At 34.9% G+C, this 26763-nt stretch overlaps 2 protein-coding genes across 5 annotated transcripts in view; one reads left to right on the forward strand and one right to left on the reverse strand.

The window, feature by feature from the left end:
• Nucleotides 1-16113, reverse strand: part of LOC120426941 (protein phosphatase 1L) — a 40786-nt gene extending 24673 nt beyond the window's left edge. Inside the window, exon 1 of the mRNA XM_052708880.1 lies at nucleotides 15520-16113. Coding sequence (XP_052564840.1) covers nucleotides 15520-15580 — 61 coding nt within the window. The 5' untranslated portion in view covers nucleotides 15581-16113. The remainder of the gene's footprint in view (nucleotides 1-15519) is intronic.
• Nucleotides 1-26763, forward strand: part of LOC120423468 (dedicator of cytokinesis protein 9) — a 146566-nt gene that overhangs the window by 10479 nt on the left and 109324 nt on the right. The gene's annotated exons all lie outside the window — the stretch shown is intronic.

Raw genomic sequence — 26763 nt, forward strand, 5'->3', positions numbered from 1 at the left:
TATGTAATGTTGAATTTTTAGAGCAATATTTTTTACTGATTTTTTGAGTAAATTTCTAAAGAAAAAATTTAAAATATTTGTGGGAACCCAAATAAGTTCAAAATTTTAAACCTTAATAAAATTTTACTCCTATTATATGAGGATAATAGCAATACAAGGATAACAAGAATATTAATATCGGTTTATACTAGCAATTATTCACTTCGTCTATTGACCTCTGCTGAGTTTGCTTCCGTAACACCGTAAAAGCATCCCAGCATCATCATGTGTGGTCGGTCAATCATCCAAACCTCGTTCGCAGCTCCCCAACCAGATGCTGGTCTGTCCAGTTTTGAAGGTCTGACCATAGGCACACTGCATTCCATCGGCGAAAGTCCATTCCCTTCCGCAAGCAAGCATCATCTCATCACACTTGCACTCACCGCGTATACTCTCACTATCACTTTGCACTATCCAAGTGGTTCTTCTCCTTCCTTGAGGTACAAGCCACTGAGGTGTCATTCACCGTTCATCGCCTCGAAGCTCATGAGCTGATCAGCCGTGAAGCACCTGATCTCTCAAGTCATCAGCTGAAGAAAGTGTCACTTGACCACATTGGACGCCGTTGATTTGCGGGCTGATTGATAGGGCTCCATCATTAGTTTAAAGTTAAGTTAAACAGATTTCTCTCAACAAGAGTTTAAGGTTAGACTTGAAACCTGATGTAATCAATCTCGAAACAAGTCGAAAGCAAACCATTTAGTTCAGACAACCTTTACATTAATTACCATACATCACGTAACTAAACTATCTCCCCAACATATCATGGAAAGTGAAGGATTATCCCTCCCCCCTAGCTACCCTGTTCATCGTCAATTTGGTAAAGCTTCTTCAGCGGTGCATAAAATTAATTGCCCACTACCGAGTGAGCAGTCAATACCGCGAGAACCTCGCCATCACACGCAGGTCCTCTCCCCGGTGGGCACAATTTGTGCAAGTTTTACGAGTCTATTGAAACAGCAAACTTGTACACTCTTTTTATTTTAATCAGGTTTTTCTCCCCCTGTTGATGCTCTTGAACCCAGTCAACCACCCAAAGTGAATGGGGCTGGCGGTGGTTCCATTTGTGGGTATGAAATTGTGGTTTAGGTGATCTTTGTTTGATTTACTTAAACGATTGTTTTCAGGATAACATATTTTTTTTCAAAATATTTGAAACAATTTTCGATTTACTTATTTTAAACAATTTTAGAAAAAAAAATTCAAGGCAAATATGGGAGAATTTACCGCTTGTGATGTCTTTTGCTGTGAAACAGGTTTTTATTTCAAAGTCATGCTTATATAGGTTCCAGCTGTTTGTTTGATGACTGATGTTTAAATGCTTTTACCCACGACAAACAACACCATTTCACTATGTTGATTGTTTTTTTTTCAAATTCGCCTGATTGAAAATATTTGTTTTTTTTTTTCAAAACTAAAATTCAACTTCAAAATTCAAAACAAAATAAAATTTTAAGATTTACAACTCGTGTCTTCAAAATACCAAACTTCAAACCTCAAATGAAATCGCCACACATCTTCACACCTTAATTGAGCTGCCAGTTTGTACCGTGAAGGGAACGCACTCACTGGACTCAATTTGCACCCCATGTTGCCGATGGGAAAAACGTCATTGCGATTTTGAATCGAGTGTGCGGTTGAATCTGCCATAAATTGCAGTGCGATGAAAGATGTACTCTGCGCGTGTACATCTGATTAAAAGTTTGTTTTTTTTTTGCTTCAGCACGGTCACAAAAGCCTTTTGATCGCTAACAAGCTGGCGATGATGATGATGAAAAATTCTTGCTTGCTGGGTCAGCTGGTACCGTACAATGGGAGATCTCTGTTTTTTTCTGTGAAGATTTCGAACCAAACTTTTCACCACGGATTTCTGTAGAACTTCGTCGAATCACAAAATTATATTTGCTTCCGCGGCTTCTGTTTATCACCCTTTGAAGATTTTATATGTTTCAACTTATCTACACCATTCTATTTCAAAACATAACCAATTATCAAAATTACCACTGAATTTCTCATTATGTCCAACTAAATGAAAGAGACCATAACCAAAATTCAAAGCAAAAATCAGGTAACAGCGCTTTTCGCCCTTTCAGTTCTCTTCTAAATTGCCTGTGAAAAGGGCCCATTATAAACAACAGTTGGATAATAAAAAGGCCTAATATTTAATTAGATTTTTTTTTGGTTTTGTTCAAACAAATTCTTTTGAAGCTGATATTCTGCCCATGATGGCATAAATGTCCTATATGCATTTTCATCACTTTAGAGTTATTGATGTAGTTTGGTTCAAAACCGTGTGCTCTTTCAGAAATGTCTATAACATCCAGTACTTTGTTCTAGAAATCAGGAAGAAATCAGTTGCGTTATTCTCAGCTTGCTGTTTTTTGCATATGGGACATTTATGTGAACATGGGCAGTATTTAACTACTGAGTTTTCATTTTATTATTATATAGAATATAGAATTATTATTTTATTAATTATTATTTAATAATTTTATTATTTATAAAAATAGAATCTCAAAAAGGTTTTTTATTATTTTAATGTCGTATGAACGTCTTTATTAGCCCCTTGTATATAATTTTCTTACTTTTTGAATGCTTTGTACTACTTTAAATTGAAAAATGCAATTAGCATTTTTCAATTTAAAGTCAATAACAACAAATTAAAAAATTGGAATTCTCTATTCATAAAAAGCTCTTGTAAAATATTTTTCAGTTAAAACCAGTGTTTTTCAACCGGTGAGAAATTTCCCCCTGGGGGGAATTTGGCCATAATAGGGGGAGGGGGGGAATAAGGGTTCAATAGAAATTCAATGTCATAAATCGTTATCTGACACATTCTTTGCAATTTTCAGTTTCTTCGATTTGTAAGAACAACCTTTGTTTATTCTTAAAACAATTTTTTTAATAGTTTCAATTTCTGTGAATTTCGACATTTATTGAAACAATTGAATGATTTTTTTTAAATATTTAACAGGCATTCGTTAAGGACACAAGCAGATTTATTTGTGAAAGATATTTTTTGCTGGTTTCTGTGAGGTTTTTGGACACTTTTTAACAAGAATATTTTTTTGAAAAATAATTGAAAAACACTTTTTTTAAATATTATTTAAGATTGTTTGAAATCTTCACATTGTTCGGAGTAAAAATAATAAAAAAAATTGCAACTTGCAATCCTTGAAAAATACGTAATTTTCAAATTATATTTTTTGTGAGTTTTTGTTTTGTTCATTATAAAGCTTTTATTTCAAATATCATACTAAACAAGAGAAGTATGGCGAAAACAAGCAGAAACGATAGAATAAAACATTGATAAGATATTTTTGTGAGATTATTGAATTAAATTCATTCAAATAAATAAAATAAAATCACAAATTTTGTGAGTGTTGAAAATGAATGAAAATGAAATTTGCGCACTAATAAAAATGGACAGCAATGTAAATCACAGCGAACTCCTAGAAAGGTTACCACCGATGGGATTCTAGCTTCAAGACTATAACTATTTTTATTTAAAGTTCTTGCACCTCGGTTGTGGTCGAGGAGAAAAAAAAATGAATAAAAAAAATTAATCAAGGTTTTCAAAATTTTTATGCCAAAAATATCTCAAATGCTTGAAACATTATTACACTTATGCTTGAGTAAAAAAATGCAAAATATCATAAATTCATGAACTTATTTTATTTCTCATTATTCTAAATCTATTTTCCGATTTGCATTTTCAATTTTTCAATTTAATTATTCAAGCCAGAAACTTGACTAAAATGCAAAAATAAACGTTTTCAATATTTTAAAACAGTTGTCAACTTATTGTAAATGTTTTATCTTTGTCAATTTATTTTTTAAGCATCAAATTTTTCCCCGTTGATCTTTTGGTAAAAATTGAAGGGTTACAAATTATTGGATTGCAAATTTTAATTTCCTCTAAACATTAAATCAATTTTTTCAACTTTACTTCCGCTATTGTTTGACTATCTTGATTTTAATTGTGACAGCCAAATCCAATTTAAACCAAATGCCTCAAAGAAATGTCGACCTGTCGAGCTGTTGAGATCTATTTCAAAATATTTAAATATTTTGAAATGGCAGCAAATATGTATGGTTGATTTTTTATACGTAAAGGATTTTTTTTGGTAAAGTGAAATTACAATATTTTATACATATAAATAAAATTAAATATACAACATCCAAAAAATTACCTTCTTAAAATAATTGATCAGAGAGTTTTTTGTGTTTGTTAACTCTTTTGTGTAAAACATTGGAAAACATTGCAAGACAAACTTCTAATAAAAAATCAAAGCCTGTAAGAACAGTCAAAAGATTCAAGAAAAACATAAATTTCAATAAAAATTAAATTTTACTTGTTATTGTGGGTTCAGTTACTCCTAGTTACAGTTTCAAAAATACTGACCAATTCGCCACCACAGTCGTCAGTGCGAAGTTTTGAGGGTCAACCAGTTTGACTTGCTGTTGCAGCCCATGACCATTGCCACAAAAAGCTGGGATGGCTGTAAATCCATCCGTCAAGGGTATAAAAGGCGAGAAAGATGTTGACCACATGCTGCTTGTGGATTGTTTATGGTTGCGAATTTCGATGCAAGATTAATTAAAATGTGTGTGTATGAGTAAAGCTGTGTTACAATGTATCAGTAATGTATCAATATTTTTGATGTTATTTTCGAAAATATCCAGAATTAATCACTTCTTATTCGTTTCGCCCAGCAAACGATTTCCTCGGAGAGGTTTTCCAGACCCTGGGCCACAACTCTAAATTATTTTAATAAACGGTCTACGCACACACGAATCGCAAATTATAAGCAAACTTTTCCGCACAAAAACCAACCAACCCTCGCGCAAGGAAAGCGTTAGACCGGCGGAGCCCTTCCTTTGTCCGACCACGTCTGATGATGGCGGCGACGATATAATTATCCCGGCAAGCATCCAATTAAGATCGCAAAACTTCCATATCACCGCGCCATCGTTAAGCTATTGTTGCCGAGGAGCATCATCATCATCATCGACGGGGCACACAGCATAATGCATCGCGTTCCTCATTTTCACCAAGCGCAACGTCAGTGATGGAAAGGTTCACCTCGCCAATTCGGTTCGACGCTGGGAAGAGGAAAGGTGATTCTGCCTTCCCTGACCGCGAACCATCCTCGATAATGACAATGATTGCTTCGGGAGATTTAGCACAACACTTTCACACACAAAAAAGCAGCAAAAAACAGAACCCTCTCGAATGCAAGTCCTGGCATCAGCCATCGTCATCATCATCGTCGTGAGTTCGCGGGCACATAATTTCCATGTTGCGAACGTCCCCTGCACGACCAAGTATCTCTTTTTAAAAGCATCTGATTAATGCACTTTGCATCATTTTCATCAACGTTGAGGAGATGCACCGGCTCGCGAGCTGGTGGTGGTGGTGAGAATCTGTGAACCTGCCGAGAGTTGAATCGTGAAAGGCAAGGCCAGGGTCGGATGGTCTGGCCCTGGCGTTGGTGCTGGTAGTGGTGTGAGATGTTTGTAATTATAGAGGGTTTGCAGAAGGAATTCTGAGCGTCTGGCAGCACTAATTTGACTGATTCTTGGGTTGTTTTTAGAGAGACAATCTTTTATAAAAGAGGTAGACGTGTTGTCACATAATTTCAGAAGACATGTGGTGAAATTTAATGCTAGCAAATGATAGTAATATCAGAAAAGAGGGCTACATACTTGTAAATATGCTTAAGTTTTAATATTTTTAAACCTTTTTTAGGGTATTGAATATTAATGTTAGTAGTCTTTTGGTTTTGATTCTTTTAGTTGTTTGAATGATTCGAAACCATATTTTTTTACCAAATCTTTTATCTGTTTAAAAATTGTGTAAAATATTTTCGTAACTTGCTTTTCTGAAATAAAAATACACTTTAGAAAGAGAAAGCATTATTTATCGGTTCAAAATTATTTATCATAAAAAGTCAAATTATTTTCCCACTTTAGAAAATCACATTCTTGAAACAGCCTAATCCAGACAATCTTTAGGTCAAACTGCGCACAGTCAGCTGCGCCGAGCGGAGAACTTTATCATCATAACTGGTTCACCGCCTCCAACCGCAACGGAACCGCTGGAACGGTCGACCCACCTGATGTAACTAGACTTGAGCGGATTTACGACGATAATACCACCACAAGCCGGACGATGTATTGAACGTGACAAAACTAAAATAGAACATCTCCACAAATACCTTCAATGTATTGATTAGTATTTTGCAGAAATGGTGCTGGTATAAGGTTAATTTAAAACCATGAAATAGTCTGAGTGTTTTGTTTGTTCTGAATGACTCCCAACCGAAAAAGTTCCAGTCATTATAGTGACTCAGTTTTCATTGAAGTTCAGAAATGCCGAAGGAACGAAACAAACAAAAACAAGCTGAATAAAAAAACAGCAGACCAACGGGACGAAGAGTTCTAATTTATGGGCATATTGTTTGGAGGAATTATGTTTTTTATGCTATAGAGTGACGCACGCGGGTCACAAAAACAGCAAACGCGAAAGTCAAGGGGAAACGGACTAGAATTCTTGAAAAATATGCTGATGTTTTGTTGGTTTTGAATATTGTTGATTATTTCTCAAAAAATCAAGCATAAACATAAGATGTTGCACTCCAAAACTTCAAGATGCTGATGCACACGTTAAGGAGTCTGTGGTGCACCAATATGAGCGTAATTAGTACTGTTTTGTATAATTATATCCCAAAAAGCCACGGCACGATGCAAAGAGAAACACCCCGGCCTATTATCGCTGGTCCTGCCATGTCTGGCACCCCAAAAGCACACTTCTGATGGCTTCCTGTGGTTTTTGCGGCCTGTGCCTCTTTGTCCTGTATCCGGACCATTAGTTTGCAAATTTTTGGTCGGGAACTGGAGTGGCAAGAGCTTGGCTGGGGCTCGCGTGGTTCCATGCTTTTGAGGAGGAAATTTGTTGGTCAAGGCGAATTTGAGCGCAAATAAAGTGAACAACTTGTGAACAACATTGTTGCCCATTTAAGTCAATGTACTTGAAAAATCACTCTTTAGTTTTTAACCCCGATGTTATAAAAATCATTTGAAATGAGCTCAAGTTTACTAAAACAGTAGTTTAGGCAACGAGTTGCAAAATACAGAATTTGTTTCAGGAGAACTGAAAAGTTGGGTTTTGTAATAAGTTCCATACAACATTATTTTGCATTTTCGATAAACATCCTTTGGATGTGATTTTCAGTGAAATTATAGTAGTTTATCAGTGTATGCAAGTTTTTCTGAGTTGGAAAAATACGGAATGTCCTGAATAAAATCATGTTTTGCAACGAGTTGAACACAACATTTTCACAAAATTGGAAACACCCTTTTAATTGATTTTTTTCCAGGACATTTCGTCATTTGAGAATGTCAGGAAAAAAGTTACTAGTTTCACAACGAAATTTCAAAAGCGTCTTTTGACACATTTTGCCAGACTTTTTGTCAAAATAGACTGTTACTATTTCAATATTTTTTTTTAACTTTTTCAGAACTCAAAAAGTGCCCTGGGCCTTGTAAAGTCAAGGGGCATGATTTGATCCTAGTGCATTAGTTAAAATTTGGGTATACATTCTTTTTTATAAGCACTATGGACACCACTTCATGCTACGAGAACTCGCTTTGTCGCAGCCCCAGGGCTTAAGCGTTGACCGATAAGCTGTCTTCGTGAACTAGGTAGTTCTCCGATAGTGAAAATATCACAATTGCACAAGACACCGCTGCCTCTGTGACTTTTTCACTATCACAATGTGGGATTTAGGTGGGACTTTAGGATAGTACAATTGATTTGTTGCTTAGCATTAGCATTTAAAATAAATATGTATCCTTTCCAAATCTATTTGAAGCTAAAGTTAGTTACAATTATTAAGTTAGAGTAATGCTGTCAATAAACTTTGATTGATGTAGAATACTAGGCATTCTTTTATGTCAAATTGTCCATAGAGTCTCGATCAATCAATTATGTAATGATATCGGACAAAATTCGTTGATCTGTTGAACTAACGGTTTTCGGATTATGGTTGCATTGACCATTGTTGCGAATCGAGGAACTACGGATCTTTTGACGTAAATGTTCTTTTTCAAATCGCGATTTCCATCCTATTTGTATATCAGTTCACAAATTTTTATTGTTTTTTGATAGAAGTAGTACTGCAACAGTTAAAGGAACGTTTAGTTTTGAACATTAAGTTTAGAGGATTTTAGATTAAAATTTAGATTTTCGATCCAAAGTAGTTAGCAAATGAATATTTGGACTTATATGAATAATTGAAAATTTTGGAGATATGAATAACACACAACTGTGCATTTATTCTAGAGTCAGATCCATACAGCGTCAGTGTTTATTTGGTCGAAGTGTACTAATTCATTGGCAGATCTGATTCTAGTTGTAATGTACGACAAGACTACTGACGGACGTGACAGGACGAGGGCCCAGTTTAGAGGTTTCAACATCAACGATGTGCGGCTGGACCACCCTCTCAAAAAAAAAAAAAAAAAAAATAAAATAAAAAAAAAAAAAAAAAAAAAAAAAAAAAAAAAAAAAAAAACTTTTCAGAACTCAAAAAGTGTTTTAGTGATTTTTTTGCAATTCCGTCGTGAAACTGCTTACTTTTCCTGTCTTTCTTGAACGACGAAACAGCCTACTTTTCTGTACCAAAAATAACGGAATGGAATAGTTACCCTTTTCAGCACTTGTTTGGAAAAGTTGTGCTTTTCAACATTTTTTTGAATTACATTCATTGACTCAAAGCATGGACATTTGTCCTATAATTCTGTTCAAAGGGTGTTTTTTCGGAATTGCAAAAAAACGTTGTATGGACCTCGTTGCAACTCGGTAAATCTCGTTGGATAAATATACGACTCGTGCTGAAAAAATCCTCTTTTTGCAACTTGTTGCATAAACTACTATTAAAGAGCTCTAATTTAGAGTGATAAAAAGTAGGCTAATTCCATTAGGATTTTTTTGATTAATTTGGTGTATTCAGCAAAGTTGTAGGTATTGATAAGGACTATTTAGTAAAAAATAGATACACGAAAAAAAAATTGGTAATTTTTTAATTTACTCTTTTCACAAAAAATCAATTTCCCGAAATCTGTATTTTTTTTAATGTTAAAAAATGAAATATTCGTGAATTTTTTTTTAGTTTAATATTTTAAAATTTTTTGATTCAAGGCTAACATTTTAAAAGGATCAAACATTCAATATTCCACCCTTTTAAAATGTTAGTTTTGATAAAAAAAAATATATTTTTTTCTAAAATATCGAAAATATTTTTTACGAGTGTTTCATGTTTTAACATTGAAAATTGGACTATTAGTTGCTGAGATATCGACATTAGAAAATTGAGGGTTGTATGGATGAGACGTGAAAAAAACAATTTTCCTGTTTCTTTTTCTTTTATCCGCTGTATTTCAGCAACCAGTGGTTCAATCTTCAATGTTTCTTAGACGAAATTGTAGTACATTTTCTGAATCCTTCGAAAAAATATTTAAAGGAATGGACACTATTTAAAAAAAAATCAAAAAATCGGAATTTTTCGGACAGAATTTAACTATGACCATATTTTGAAAACGGTGCACTCAATCAAAAAAATGTGAAGTACTTTTCGATTGCAAATTTGATTTTATATTAAAAAAATAAGGTAAAAAAAATAAGTACTAGATTTCAATTTTTCTACAAAAATCACCATTTTTTTTAAAACATCATAGCTCGTCGGCAAAATTTTGGTCGATACTTCTGAATGGCTTAAAAGATGCGGGGTTTTATCCCCTAAAAATATAAAAAAATGAACAATTTAAAATTTACGGATTTGGGGAAATTGTTTTTTTTTGTGAAAAAAATTGAATTGAAAAATCAAAAAAAAATCCGTGTAACTATTTTTTCTGAAGAGTCCTACAACTTTGCCCAAGAAACCAAATCAATCGAAAAATTCCTTGAAAAGTTACAGATTTTCGAATATTTACTCACCATTATTGTATGAACAGCTGCCAAAATTGTATGGAGACTTGTATGGGTGAACCAATGACACAAAATGGCTTCTTTGTTGATAGGGAAGGCCTCCACAAAGTTTGAGAAAAATAAAAAAAGAAGTAAAATACATTTCCGGGTTTGATGGAGAATCGCTCAAATAATATTCTTCAATTATTTTTTTATATGAGAGCTCTCAAAGTTTTTTTTTTTCTTCTCTAGACTCAACAAGTTTCCAACTGTATTTTTTAACAACAGATCCAACCTGGTTGTTATTGTTTCACCCTCCAAATCAAACGAGTCACCCACAACGTGTTGTCGCCTCGACGTGATTCCGACATAACCATGTACCGGTTCTAGATTTAGATAACAATTGGGCTATAAACCACATTCGTTTGGTCGTCGTCGCTTGTTCAAAGATCCTTTTTATCCACGATTTCGTCCCTGGTCGGCATCGTCTTCGGTTTATTTTTGTTGCTGCAGTCAATGTAACACAAGGTAGACATTGGAAAGTTTTTTTTTTCTTGTACTTTTGGTTCTTTTTTGGAAGCTCCAAATCACGAATTGGCCCCGACTACGACCTCTCTGTGTGTTGTGTATCTCAGAAAATCCACGTTCTGCAGCTTGTTCTGGTAAAGGTTGGTAGACGAGGGATGACCATAGACAAACAGACGGGGCATTCGAGTTGAAATAAAATTACCAGCAATAAACGGTTAATTTGGATCAAAATTAATTCGTTATAAAATCACTCTTCACGGTGTTACATTGAGTTGTTTCAGAAACTCAGTTGATCTGTGAACCTGCGTTACAAAAAAAAAAAGAGGGTTGCAATTCAAGTGAATAACTCTTGCCGGCAGCAGAAGCTGCGGTGGATCGCTTCAACACCTCTGGCCTGACTTCTTGGAAGATCTGCCCTGATAGATTGCAGTCCCTGCCCCTGAGGGCGGCAGCATTCGGCAGCCCGTTGAGGGCGTGCTCTGGGGGTCGTGCTGATGATCCGACGCAGATGCTCCTGCGCGTGGTGGTGCCGATCCCGGTGGTAGTTGTGTGTATTAATTAAATTAACAAATTAATTTTAGCGAATAACAAATTGGACCGATAAATCAGCGGGGTCGTTTTCGAGGTGGTGGGAGTTTTGGGACGGTATCATGAGTATCGTTCGTCGAGTTCTGGATGCAACTCTGAAGATGGGATGCACTTTAGGGAAAGTTTATCCCGACTGCGCATGCACGGCACATTTGCAGGCAAGTAACGCTGTGTTCGAAGTGCATCGAACGATTTGCATTTTGAGCTGTGTGTGGAAAGGGTGCTTGAAATTGGAACTCCGCACGTGGATGTGTGCGCTAACGCATGATGCACGTTGAATGTGTGGCTTACAAAGAGCTCTATTTTTATTATTGGTGAGAAAAGTAGGGTCACTGGGTTTCGAAGTTATTTAGATCTAGTTTACTTTGATATTTAAAAAAAAATCTGGAAAAAACTATTATTATTTACGAGAATCATTTTATAAATGAACACCTTTTAAAAAAATTTTTGACCATTTTACCCCACCCCATCATCTATTACGATCATCACGCGGGGGAGGTCCTCAATGGGAGGACTGCGTTTAATCGATTTATTCTGGCATGAAACCCAGCTCCATTGGGGGTGCTCCCCGTGTGTGTGTGTGCGTGGGAGGCCTATATGTGCAATCAAAGTGGCTATTGTTTGGTGTATAAAATTGAATTACACCCTTCTCTATGGAGGCGACAACATAAAGGCACCTCAGGAGCGAAAGTATGGCGACTGTTTAATTGGTATGCTCGGATATGCGGGTTTGAGTACGGTTTTAGGGTCGCCAAAAAAAACCAACAACACTCACTAGTCGTCTGAATGCAAATGTGTTGCGTGAGGGCGCTCCACCACCTCGATTGTAATTATGCTAATGAAATTGGCAAATCTGCCGGTGGGGAACGACTTTCGAATATAGCTCAAAAGTAAAATTTTGAAGTTCCGCGTGAAACTTGGTACTAACGCCGTTGGCGAGCAAACTGGAGCAAATTGGGGCAAGTTTGGAGAGGTTGTGAATTTAGATTGCAAACAAACGGAAATAAAATATTGTTGTAGTGCCACGATACCAAGAAAAACTTTTTTTTAGTTCTTGTCCCCTTCCTGCTTTCAACATTTCTCCCAAAAATAATAAAGCACAAACAGTATTGACTGAAATTGAAATTTTTATTTTAAAAATCTTACAAAATCGATGCAAGACCTTTGATCATTATACAAATTTTGAATTTTGAGACCACAGATCGGTAAAAGACGAAAAAGTCAAGGATTTTTTCCCAAATTTATCGATTCATTGGTTCACTAATCCCCCCTCATCTTTTTCTAAAACTTGACCAGAGCCGAGGAACTACATTTCAAATTATATTTCTCCTTGGATTATAAAAAAAAATCAATTTTTTTATTCTTCTTTTAATTTTGCCAATATTTTCGAGCGAATGAATATTTATCAGCTTCGATTTATAGTTACCATATTTAAATTTACTATTCTATTTATGAACAAAATAAAAATTAAATCAAGGATACTCAAAGTTCTTGTGACACGTCCTACCTTTTAACAGCAGGCGTGTCACAAGATATGCGAAAAGCGACGATATTTTTAAAATATTTTTTTCAATAAATTACTGTTGATCAAATTCAGAGTTTTTCTTCAAACGACTTATAAACATATGAAACACAATAGCTTATTAGACTTTTAAAAAAAACTCTAGAAATGTTTACCCCAACCTCTAGTCCGTCAAAATAATAAATTAGGAGGAAAATATGTATGATGATAAAGAATATAAAATCTTTAACCATTTTCATGAAACGAGTTCATGAATTTTGTTTTTGGTTTATTTAAATTACGAAAGGAAGTCGTATTGTAGTAAAAATTTAAGGACAATTCAACTTTTATTTAAAAGTTTTTGTCCTTCCCCTATTCCAAAATTTGGATTGAAAAATTATCCAAATTTATTTTACCTTTTTTATCAAACAATTTTGTCATTGTCATATTGTCATATTTGGTGTTTTGGCATCACAGAAGAAAGATTATCGATTATCCACAGGTTTGTATGCGACTTCGGATAATTGAATAACGAACATTTTTTTTCTATTTTAACGTCAAATTAGAGAATTACGACCAATTTTAGTGAAACTTCAGTGGTTGATTGTCTTTTAAATTAGCAAATGCATTTTTTCAAAATTTCACCCGGTATACTGGCATTTTTGCCTTCCTCGCCTTACTGAGGAAAAGCTATAAAATCACTCGAAAAATGAACTTATTAATTTGACCTCGTAGACCCACCTTCACGTATTCATGTTCTGAGCAAATGTCATGTTCTGAGCATGGGTGGGTGGACAAAAAAAATGTCACTCGATTATCTCCGGACTGGATGAACGGATTTTGACCGTATAAGTCTCATTCGATCCATCTTGGGGTCTCATAGGTCTCTATTTAAAATCAGCAAGTTCAGTTAAGTACTTCAAAAGTTATGCTAAAAAAACGATTTTGGCGTATGTCCGGAAAATTGTAATAAGGGTGGTTTTTGCAAGAAAACCTATCATCCCAAGTAACATTTTTTCCCAGGAGCTCTACAAGAGCTCTTCAAGATAGCTACAGCATAGCAGTTTGGACCGCGGTAGATCAAAAGTCCTTCCAAATAGCCTAGACATCAGGATTTGACAGACTACTTGAAGAGAATTTATCTACCGCGTCCAAGTGCTATGCTGTACACTTCTTGGAGGCCGAATCTCAGATATTCTGGAAAAAATGTTACTTGGGATGTTATACATTTTCAGAAAGGTATTAAAAAGACCTTTCCAATGAGCCCAAAACATTGAAGATCTGACAACCCTATCAAAAGTTATCAGCACTTAAGTGTTATTTATACGCTTTTTGGAGGCCGGATTTCAGATATTGTGATAAAAATATTGTATGAATCTTCCTTGCAAACTATCGTTGAATAGGTTTTTTATCAGACCTTGCCGATGAGCCAGAAATATTGAAGGTCTGCGAACCCTAAGAAATGAGTAATAAAGCTGATTAGTTAAACATGTTAAGGGGGAATGTTGCTATTTTTACTGAATGTATTGACTTTATGAATGTGAGGAAGGCACCAACCACCCAAAGGTAAGTAACGTTTTTTTAATAGTAAAATGAATTACGCGTTTTGTGATACAGTGGACTCTCCGGCTGTCGATCTTCTCGATATCAATATTGCTCCAGCTGTCAATACACTTTTCACTCCCTTAAAATAGATTGCTTTGATTTTTCGTTCTATTATTTGATACCCCCCGCTCTCGACGGTCCCTTCAATATCGAAAAAGAGAGAGTCCACAGTACTTTAAATTAAATTTTACGTGAATAATGCCAGCAGCAAAGATTTATTTTTGTTAAAATTGTATTTTCAATGGATCACGGTTTTATTTCAATTCTGGAGTTTTTTTTTTTTTTTTTGAAAAGGTCCAATAAACCAAATTACCAGTTTTTGCTTTTTGAGTGGTTTTGAAACCGCCTTGAGTCAGGGGTATTAAAAAACACCCAAAAAGCAAAAATTGAAAATTTGGTTTATTGAACCTTTTCAAAAAAAAACTCCAGAATTTTCCTCATATTGATTAGTATTTATAACTTCAAATAAAGCAAAAGGAACATGTTTACGGGAGTATCAACACCATTTCAAACATTGTTTATTGTAGATCAACTATTTAACACAACAAAAGTACAACACTCTTGGAATTTCAAAAATGATTGTTTGGCAACTAATGAAAATTTGCGGAAAAATCACTACGAAAATTTTGCTTATTTTCACAGAATTTATAAAGTTATGATTGGCAATAATTTTCACTACATCCTGATTTTTGAATTTCAACCTTTTTTTTATTTTGATTTTTTGCACATTTCCGCAAATCAAATTTTTAAGGCTCTTTTTTGCTATAGTGCTCTCTATGGTTCACAGCTCATTTCAGATTAAAATAAAATCATTTTCAAAATAAAACATTTCTATGATCATATCAAACATGTTAATGTCAATCAGAGATTGAACTATCCAAACATTTCTTGTTTTTTTTTGCTAGTGAACTTCTCTCACCCGAGAAAGAGAGAGGAGGTGAAACGCGAATGAGAAAGGGGAGACTCGTGAGTGTCAAATAAATCTTTTGTTGAAGATTTTTCCACCGCTGACGTTATTTGTACTAGCTTTGTTTGCTCCACGTGCATAATTATTACTGTATACCCAGACGGTATACTAACCAGTATACCGAATCAGGCGATTCTGTAAAAAACTGCTATTTACTTTGTTGAACCAGTCTAAAACCGCTTTGTCATTCGCCGTATTGCGGCGGAAGGAAGGAAGCTGAGCTGAGCTGCGGTTGGCTAGTCTGGCAGGTAGATGCTCGCGAAGGTGCCTAACTTGTTGTAGCACGGTTGCCACAGACAACTAGACGACGCCTGAACTTACGTAGCTCGTTCTTCACGTACACCGAGTGCATGGCAAGCATATGATGATGATGACACATCATTTTCTTGCCGTTGCTGGGTCTTCCCTTACTGGTTATGGACGCCGTATTCGCCGTTGTGTGATGATCTTGACACTGAACTTTCTCTATATCGTTGCGACACTAGCAATATCCGAGAATCTCTAGCACTTGATGAGGAACCAGTCCCACCGCCACTTGTGGCGTCATTCCCACCTCGAACTTCACGAGAGGAAAGGTCCCGCTCGTCACTTTTACCCCGTATTGCACAATTTGTTGCACTTTTTGTTGTTGTTGTTGCTTCTGCCACCACGGACGTTCCCGGTTCGATCCACGCGCGCGACTCACGAGACACTGACCGGACGAGACTCCCTCCCTATAGTAATCCGAGAGGCTGCGCAGCCACTAAACAAGCTGCTGCTCCTTGACACTGGCCAGACAGCGCAATCCGCGGTGGAATTGGAGCGAATCCGGTCTTGGACTGCGTGTGTCGTACGTAGCACAAGTAGCAACAGCGAGATTCGTTCTGTACTAGCCACCGAGTCGCGCCACTAAGCTGCGAGAGTTACTTGCTTGGGGCGGAGATGTAGCACCCTTGCATACTACCGGGGTAGAAATGCCGTAACGCTACAGCACCGCCACGACCACCACCACGAGACGGTCGACCACCAGATAAAGGCTTGAAATCCCAAAAATAAACAACAAACTGGTGGCCAACGTATACAAAATTTCCTTCGTGCGCGCGTAATCAGCACGCTGCAAGGTTCTGAGGGGTAGTAGTGATAGGGCTGCCAGAGGAACGACTGACGGTGGGGGCTACTAGAAGATCGCCGCGATTTGGTCACCTTGTTGCGCGGATCTTCTGTGGGTGTGTGTGTTGTTTGCAGTGAAAATGAAATAATGTAAACAGTGAATGGTGATTAAGAATTCAGGGTTGGGGATGTACAATTTTATAGTTCACAAGCTCTTCCCGGCAAACTTCGTCCTGCCCTTGTTTGGTTTCCTGACGTTTCTTGCTTGTTTGCTTATTCAGCCTCCTGTGATCAAAATTTGATTTTACGCAACTTTTCCCATACAATCTGCAGATCTTCCGGAATCAGTTCCGGAGTGGCCAAAGTTGTAACTTTTTGGCGTAAGAACCTTCCTTGGGCTTACACGAACCTAACGCAACAAAGAGCACCTCGATTCGACGCTCCGTATTGAACTGATTCGCGTTCGAACAAAACCATCGAAATTTTTTATATATATAGATAAAAGATTCGCGAAGAACGTTCAACGAATGTGACAATTTAAATTAATTACAAATAAGTAACTGGACCTCAATTTGTAAAGCAGGTTTTAGATTTTGTTTCTACACCCAAAGGAAAAATATATCTCAAAATCTGCAACAGTGGATTTGCTGCAGAAAATGTCATATTTTGTAACACTTTTTGCAACAAGCCGTCGGTAATGTCGATAATTGTCGGTAACGGGCAAAAATGTCATACCCCTATATCGCAAAAAATGCATGAGGACAGTTTTCATGCAGATTCTGATATACTTTCATGCCGCCATGCATCACAATCATGCGACCGCCGTTTGGGTGTAGGGCATCCCTAAACTGTTCAGATGAAAGGACAATTTGACTGATCGTAATTCTGGCCGAAATGACAGAACTTTGAAAGCATTACAAATAGGAATTTCTGATTGTACTTTTGTTCTATCATTATTCTAGAAACGATGAAAAAAATCTATGATATTCATTTTTTAACTATTTGGTGACAAAGCTTATAAAATGGCAGTGGTAATTCCTGAATTATTCAGGATACTGGGCATAATTATCTACAATCAACACAATATACATTAAATCAAAATTTAACAGAATTTCTTGATTAAGTTTTTGGACTTGACTTGACTAAGAGTATGTTGGAGAAGGTAGTAGTGATCGATTGATTTAATTTATTTTTTAAATCTTTCATCCATGATTTCCGAGTCAATGTTCGATAACGATAAAAAAATATTTTAAGAATGCTGCAATTAAGATTGAAAAAAAAAACTTCCTAGCAAACATTGAAATTTCCTGCAACAAGTGACGTTTATGCGGCTAACGTTGCGGCATCTGCTAGTGACAGTGCAGTTAATGAACCAGGACAGGCGACGAACGACCACTTGCTGCGCCTGAACTTGACATTGCTTTATTTTTCCGCGCTCGCTTGACCATTTCGACACCATCACAGCCAATCACACACAAACACCTGAAAGTAGGGACGAAATTTGAGATTATAGTCGGGACAATAAGATGAAATTTGGTTGAAATGGAATAGTCAATTTTAAAAGTAGGAGAAAACTCCAAATTAGAATATTTTTTGGTTTATTAGTATTTAATTTGCTCTTAATTTATTTCAAAATATTTTTGCAATTTTCCACCGGATTTTCCCACTGTTCATCAATAACATACATATTGCGATTCAGTTGCGTTATCTTTGTATTCTAGTGTTGTTTTGCTTTTGCCATCAAAACATTCGCCGCGTAATCTTTATTGAATGGAAACGTTCTATACTACAGGACGATTTTTTAACGCAAATCGCCAGCAGGTTGAATAAAAATCAATGACAACGATCACGCTCCTAGGTCAATAACAAAAATCGCCTGACGAAGGCGATGGAACCAAAATAATCAACGGAAGTTGTGTGTCCTTGAGATGAGAGTTTGAAAAGTTATACACGAATGAATCACATAAGGCTGATGTAATTTCAAACTGATTGTGCATCATGTGTTTGTTATTTCTGGTGCGATTTATTTTCTTAATGTAATGCAGCTCAGATTGGATTGATGAACAGTGGAAGAAATTCCCAGCTTGGGTTATTGAAATAAATAAACCATTTAAATTGCTTAAAAGTTTTTTTTACTTTACAATATCGTTCTTATTTCATTACCATTAAAATTAGGAAACTTCCAAATATCTTTGAATTCATGGAATAAATAACTGCATAAATACTTACTATTTTTTTTATTTTATTGTTAACGAATTATATTTTCAACACTTCAATTCAATTCATATTTATTTCTGTACATTTGAGAAGGGCGTAAGTTATTTAAATATTTTTGTATTTTGTAATTTAAAAATTACTGTACCTCGAAGCCACTGGATCGCATCAAAAAGTGGTCAAAGACAAACTTGTAGAAAATTGGAAGGACTTTCTGAAAAAAAAAAACATTGAAATGAAAATACAAGCCACTTCTAGATTACCTGATTTGAGGTGATGTCACATTTTTTTCGTTCAAAATTTTTGGGGAAGTGGCCTAAGATGTTACAAAAAGACTCACGAAAAATGCAGGATGGAAAATATTTACGAGACTGAAAAATCAAATCTGTTATATGGAAATTGCCAAAAACCACCAAAAAAACCTATTTTTTCAACATTTTTATTTTTTAAACCGCTGTAACTTCACAAGGATTGGACATAGGACAATGGTCAATATGGAGACTTTTATGTAAAATTTTCTGGGGAACCGATTCCCACTATTGGTTTTCAAAAATTATGACGTTTAGACTATTTTCAAAAAAAAAAACAGTTTTAGTAAATGATTTTTGTATTTTTTTAAGGAGAGGCATACCAACCTGCATTTTTCGTGAGTCTTTTTGTAACATCTTAGGGTATTTCCGTTAAAAAAATGTAAACGAATAAAAATGTGAAATCACCTTAAAATTTAACTTTTAAAATTAAAAATCAGAAAATCTCATCGATGTGGCATGGATTTTTATTTCAGTGTATTTTTTTCAGTAAGTCCGTCCAATTTTCTATGAGTTTGTCTTTGACAACTTCTTGGTGCGATCCAACGGCTTCGAGGTAGGGGAAAGTGGGGCAAGTGTAACAAGCTAAGGAAATGCTCGTTATAACCCATAAAAAAGTTAAAAAATCTGTTGGATTTTATTATAATCATCTTATTTTAGGTCTTGACTAAGACTTTGTTGGAACATGTTTTCAAAAAATCCTGTTTTTTAATGTAAAAAAATGATTTTAAAATTTCGATTTTCCGTACGTTCTACCCAACAAGTGGGGCAAGACGAACAACCCGTTGGGGCAAGAGGAACAATGCATGAAAAAACATGTTAATTTGCTAACAATTGAACTGTTATCACTTGTATACATCATATTAGAATGTATTTTAAAGGTTTCTTCCATTTTTAGATTAAATAATAATATTTTACTAAAAAAATTATCGTTTTTACGAAAAAAAATATTACTTAGATGATAAATAGTAAATTTTCATAATATCACTATATTTTGTATGGACAATTTTTTTTAACAATTGTTTATCAGTTTTTAAGTACTTTCATGTATTTATTTCCCAATAAAATATGTTGTTGCAGCAATTCGTATTTTTTCCATACTAAAAATCCATATGGTACACTTGCCCCACCTGAACAAGAATTTTTAAAAGCTCTCAACAAAAATAACCAAAAGTTAAATCATACTTTAAAATAGGTGCAAGTCATTGGTAGGGACACTACTGATCTAGGAAAAATAGCATTTTGATAAAATGAGCCTTAAAACGAACCCTAAGCCTTATTTTGTACTTTCCATATATTAAAAGGAAACAAAGGTTTTGAAAAAAACTTCATTCAAGCTTATGCCCCGTGGCGTTTACGTCGTTTTGGCGATTATGTGGTAGTAGAATCAGCAAATTGCATTGCTAGCAACAATTCCTCATACTGGAAATAATCAAAATTGTAAAAATTACGGCCGTACGAGCGATTGTTCCTCTTGCCCCATATGGTCGTCTTGCCCCACCTTCCCCTACAGTAATTTTTAAATTACAAAATAAAAAAAATATTTAAATAACTAACGCCCTTCACAAATGTTATTTTCGAGTACAATTGGCTCCTTACACACAAAAATGGCTTATTTAGGCCTTGGATAGCAAGTCTACAAAAAAAAACAAGTCTACAAAGTGTCATTAAAATCGAAGAGAGTCGAGTACAAAAGTACCAGAAAAATTCCTGATTTGAGCTGGAATTGCTCTATAATAACTAGTGCAGTGGAGATCCTTTCATTTACAGCGAAATCTATTATCATTAGATCATTAGATTAGAATTTTTTGTTAAACTAGTTCACATGGTTCACCAGAAGCAGAAAAATCAAATAACGAAAACTGCTGATATTCTTGACAGTTAACCGTAGAATTTAAAGATGATCAAGTTTTTTGTTATGTATGCCTTGGAACAATTTCAAAAACTTTTAAAATATGAAACTATCTTTTTCAATGTTACAGTTTGAAGATCTAGTATCTTACAAGTTCAAAAAATAAATTAAAATTTTTTCTTTTCAAATTAATGAGTTGTTTGTTTGCTCTTCTCCCAATTCAAGCATAATAAATTCAGACGTTGGATCAATCAAGTGGATCAAGGAAATCATTATACTTGAATGGAACGAAAATTGTAAATTTGATGATAATAAATTTAAAGCCTGGGGTGGTACTTCACAATTTTCTCCGTATATTTCATCAAAATCTTTGTTAATTGCTGGCGTTAAAAAAAATAAAAATGTAAAAATTTAAATAACAAGCTATAGTTTCAACATTTGCATGGAAAAAGTGTTTTAAAATGCATTTTACACTAGTACAGTTATTTTCCAATCAATAGTTTTCAAAATATGTAGGATTTGACGAAAACAAAAATTTCAACGAAAAAAAATTGTGCGATAATAAACATCGAAATTTTTCAAAAATTCGAAAGATTTTTAAACCAATAAATATAATTTATTTTCTAAACTTGTTCACATGGTTCAACGTAGCAGAAAAAATCAACCCACAAAATTGCTAGTATTCTCGACAGTTTACAGTAGAATTCAATTTTTTTTTTCTAATTCTTAGTTATTTCAAAATGCCATTAAAAAATATATTTGCAATAATTATATATGATTCAATACCTGATTTTTTTTAGTTACAGTTTGATGATCTGGAATTTTTTAAGTTCAAAAAATAAATTAAAATTTTATCTTTGCAAACTAATGAGTTGTTTGTTTGCTCTTCTCTCAATTCAAGCATAATATATTCAGACGTTGGATTTTAAATCAATCAAGTAGATCAAGAAAACCATTATTCTTGAATGGAACGAAAATGGTCAACTTGATGATAATAATTTAAAGCCAAAGGGTGGGCCTCCAAAAATTATCTCCGAATTAAGTCCTTTAATTTTAATCAATTATCAAAATCCAAATTGATGTTTTGAATTATGTCCTAACATTTAGTTACCTAGAGATTTGGTTCCTATAGTTTAAGAACAAACAAAAAAATTTTTGATTAAATTATTTTCCCTTTTTTTTATTTAGTAAGTCAAGAGTCGGAATTTACCTGACTTCTTTTTGTTTTTTTTTGTTTGATAAGATTTTTTTTATCACAAGTATTTAGATTACAAAGTAACACTGAATTTATTTGGCGTTGACGAATTACTAACTTTATTTCAAAAAATATATTTGGTGGTAACTGATCTTGGTGTTTTACTACACATATTCAAGTAAAGTTATTGAATTTGAAAGAAACCCTTATGTCTCCAATTAGGATTAAATTACCACCCTACAGGAAAATTTCAGCATCCTTCAAATCTTGAAAAAGCAAAACCTTAACAAGGTAGCATCTCACCAAAACCCCCAAAAACTCGTCATCAGATTGAAAGAAAGCGATGCATGCGTAATGAGGTCTCCACCCGGAGATCAAACTGCTTTGGCCTGCCAGAATCTTTTTTTTTTTTTTGCGGTGGTCCAAACCGAGGTCAAGCTTGTTTCAGTTGGAACTCATTGAATATTTAAATGTACACATTATTATTCAAGCTGCAGCATCAACAATGGGTGCCGCTCCCCCACCTCCGTCCGTCCCACCTTCACTGAACTCCAGAAGGTCCTTAAGAGGTCCCGAAAATGGTGCTCTGTTTTTTGGAGCGGGGGAACTTTGGTGCACTTTCTGGATTGCCGGTTCGTTACTTTGGCCGTTTAAAACGGTTACTTTTTTTTTCTCTCTCGTGATTTCCCGAGCAAGAAAGGGCAAAGCGCAAAATTTATGTCTTCCTTTGTTCCGTTTACTTTTCAATAAATTTAATCTGCAAAAATTATATTTTAAGATGCGCACGCGGCTCTCCTCTCCGTGTGCCCACTCTGGGCCAATTGTCCAAAAAAGTTGGGCTGAAGTCGCTTATCCGGTTGGACCTTTTTCTTCAAGTGCAAGCTGCAGTCGTCCAGAACTCGGGATGATTTGGCGTTCTGAGCGAGGACCGGCGTTCTGCTGCTTTTTGTTGCTGTCTCGAAGTTGCCAAATAATTATCCGAATATGGAGACGGTTCTGATTTGGTGAAGGGCTTTTTTCTTCCCTTCTCCCGCGGTGCCATTCCCGGATCATTCCGGAAAGCATGAATGAATCGATCGAACCTCTCTCGGAATGGGAAGGTTATAAATCAGCTCGAAGTCCGATGCCGGCTCGGGCACTTTTGAAATGCGATGAAATATGTGCAAAGTGTCTTTTTTTGCAAAACATATCGCAAGTGGAACCCGGTGTGGAGTTAGTGTTGAATTTTACACATTCTCCAAATGCTTGGTTTGTGCCCGATTGCTTTACAACTGTTTTATAAAATTCAATTCATTCGAAACTCATGCTCCGATGGGGACACCTTTCTCCAGCGTGTCTGAAGAGTAGGTATGGTCTGGATCTTAATGAGCTGGAAATCGTTTTTCATTTGAAATCTGCTCAGCATTTCTCCCCCCTCTATGATGGGCTACAGATTTTATGACGGCGTTGACGCGACAACATATCAACATCGTTCAGTAAACCAGTCAGATGGAGCTTCCGTTAAGGGAACGTTTGCCACTTCTGTGAATAAAACAATTTGCTACTTTATTTTGTCACTTTGTCAGTCCAATGCAAATATTATTTCAAACTTCCATTTTTCCAAAATATCAGGAAACAAAAATATTATTATCCCCAACATATTTTTATAGCAAAATTTTGTTCAATTATTTGTAAACAATTTTTTTTTTTGCTTTTGTTATCAAATGGGATATTTTTGGGCGATTTGGAAACTTTGAATTTTGAGACAGATTGCTACTCAAAAATAAAAAAAATATATTGTAATTCTTTTTTTTTTAATATTTTCAAAATTAAGTTCGAAATATAAATTTTGGGATTTTTGCAATCTATAATTTAGACAAAATCCTCAAAATAGCAAGCAATCCCCTAACAACTCATTCCCAGTACAATCTAAAACATCTTGAACCCAGAAAAGAGGGGAACCCTTCCAACGGCCAGATATGGCGATTAGTCACGCAATTTGGAACGAAGCGCATCCGTCGTCGCCGCCGACGGCCGTAATACGTTTAACCCGAGGGGGGCTTCTCCAACCACAAGCCGGCAGTTCTTCCAGTAACTACAGTTCTAGTTTTTTTTTACAACAAAAAAAAGTAATTTTATTATGAAAAAATAAATAAATGTATTTGCTTGAAAAAATAAACTTATTTCAAAACACCAACTTTATTTTTAAATTTTCTTATTATTTTTTACTGTGACGGCTTGTGCAACATATAATGTGGTTCTGGAAGCGCGCGCAGATGTCCATTTGTCCGTCGTCGTCACCGGTTAAGGGCAGGTTGTGGGGGGAGGAGCCGTTCTAGGGCGTGTGACTCATTCCTGGACTAGCTTGGACATGTAGCAACTGGTCGACGAACGTCCATTCCATGGAGTCAATGTTGGACGAAAACGGTAGCAGACAACCGGTTGATAGCATTAGTTGAAGACCATTTGGTTCGTCGTTCATCCTTAAAGTGGGGAAAATGGGCCGTTTTTCGGTGGGGAGATTGTGGAATAGTATATATCTTTGAAGTGGAAATGATTACTCAATCGCTGCACTTCAGATGATTATTTTATCACCTTTACTCAGCAGATATTTCCTAAGAAAAATTATTGTTCTTTTCTAAGTGGTTGTAATTAGAGCGTCCAATTTCCCGGGGTTACAAAATTCCCGGGAAACGGGAAATTTTCAACAAACTTTCCCGGGAAATCTCGGGAATTCCCGGAAAATTTTAAATTTATCGAAAATTGTTCTAATCATGGTTCTGATTAATATTCTTCAACAAAATTGTAGAAAATAGCAACGTGCGAGGGTCAATCAAACGCTTGCAGAAAAAAAATCAATAAAATATATAAATATTCTAAATGTATAGGCTGTCTTGCCGTACACACTATAAAAAAATAATCATTAATATTTTTTGTGCAGTTTTATTTTTCTAATCACATTGTTTGGACAGCGAGTAAAAATGAATCCATGCTTCAAAACCATAAAATTGCTATTAAATATGGCTCTGTGAACAGTTTGGGAGAATATGATATAGAATAACATTGAGACGACGTTGAAATGAAAAAGAAAATCATGAAGAAAATATGGATTTGTTGGCAAATCACAAATTTTAATTTAATTTTATTTTAAATAGATAAGCATTGAATTCAGCTTAAAAATCTACTTTTTCACTAGAAATATCATTTTATGAAATAACATAGTTTTTCTCAAAGTTGTTAAATATTTGGAGCGAGATTTCGAAATATGTTTGCATTTTTTTGACACCTTTTATATAATACGAACTTGTTTTTTAATGATTCAGCTTAGTAAATGACTTCTGCTAAAAGAATTTTCATAGCAATAAAAGTAGTTTAGACGCTATTTCACATCAAAACCTCTAACGCCCTTGTTAGGTCAAGGCTAAATTCTTAACATTAAACTGTTCACACTTAAAAAAAAATAACCAGATTCTTCTTGCACAAACCTCCTTGAGACATTTAAAGATATTTTTTAAATCTTCATCCAATTAAGCGATGGTAGACAAAATCGTTAAAAAAAAACTTAATTTTGATCTTGGCAGAGGGGGGTACCTTATTTTCAAATGATATAACAACAATTTTCGTTTAACAAACTAACCAGAATTATAATAATTAATTTTCATTTCAAAATATCGTAATTTTCGTTGCTTAACGAATAAACAAGATCCCAGTTGTGAAAGCTTCAGAAACTAATACTATCTGAATTATAACTTGATATGAAATTTTCAGACGAACTGATAAGAATTGAATAAAATAAAATTGAATTTCTTTCACTACTATTTTTCGTAAATTAAAAAAAAATGTGCCAAGAAGTTAGGAAAATGCATACTTCTACCTGAATTTCGGGAATTCCCGGGAAATTTGTAAACGGGAAATATTTTTTTTCCGGGAATTCAAGGGAATTTTTTTCCCGGGACGGGAAATTGGACGCTCTAGTTGTAATAGGTTGTTGCTTGGGAACCATCCATAAATCACGTGGACACTTTTTTTAAATCTCATTTACTCACTCACAGAATGGGACGAAAGGCCGCTAGAGCAATTTCGTAACAGCCTTTTCAAAAGTTGCTCCTGAAATAAACCAAATAATGTGTTTAATAAAAGAGCTTATCACTTTTTATCTATTTTCTTTGAAATATTTATATCAAATAATAGAACAAAAAAAAATCTGAATCCATTGAAATAATTGTTTTTCTTTGAATTTATTTATTTTAATTTTTCTTACTAATAAATGTCACAGTTAATCTTCTATATTTGAAATTATCATGGGCTATTTTATTCTGCACTGTTGCTTTTAAAAATTTATTAAATTTAAATTTCATCGTATTTAAGTTTTATTCTTATATTCTTTCTAGTCATTAGTTAACTTCTACGTTTAAACATATTCCATATTTCTCTACATTTGTTAATGTGTTAATAAACTAATTATCACTTAAGTGTTACTTACCCGTTGCTCCAAAAATCTTTCTTACAGTTTATCTAATGAGCTTATGATGCCACTTTTTCTCTTCTTCAATGTTCAATATTTGTTACACTTGCATTTATTTAAAGCACCAAATATTTGTTTTCCCAATTAAACAACTCTTCTTCAACACTAATTACCGGCTCCAACCAGTCGACACGTTTCTAAATTTCTTTAACAAACAATAATTCCATGTTTTCATCTTCACTTTTCTTTGTTTTCTCTTTCCAGGTAAGTGTCATATTGGAGCGAAGAAGATCGCTAATCTTCAAAGTTACGGTTACACAAAGTCTGCGGAAAGTCCTTCTTTGAGAACGACCCCACTACAACCGCCAGACAGTTCGTATTCGCGAGTCTTCTGGACGAGTTGCACCCAAATGAAAAAAAAAAAACATAAACCGCAAGTTATTGTTTTTGGCGGAGGTCCCTC

This window comes from Culex pipiens, chromosome 2 (genome assembly GCF_016801865.2).
Source record: "Culex pipiens pallens isolate TS chromosome 2, TS_CPP_V2, whole genome shotgun sequence".
Lineage (NCBI taxonomy): Eukaryota > Metazoa > Arthropoda > Insecta > Diptera > Culicidae > Culex > Culex pipiens.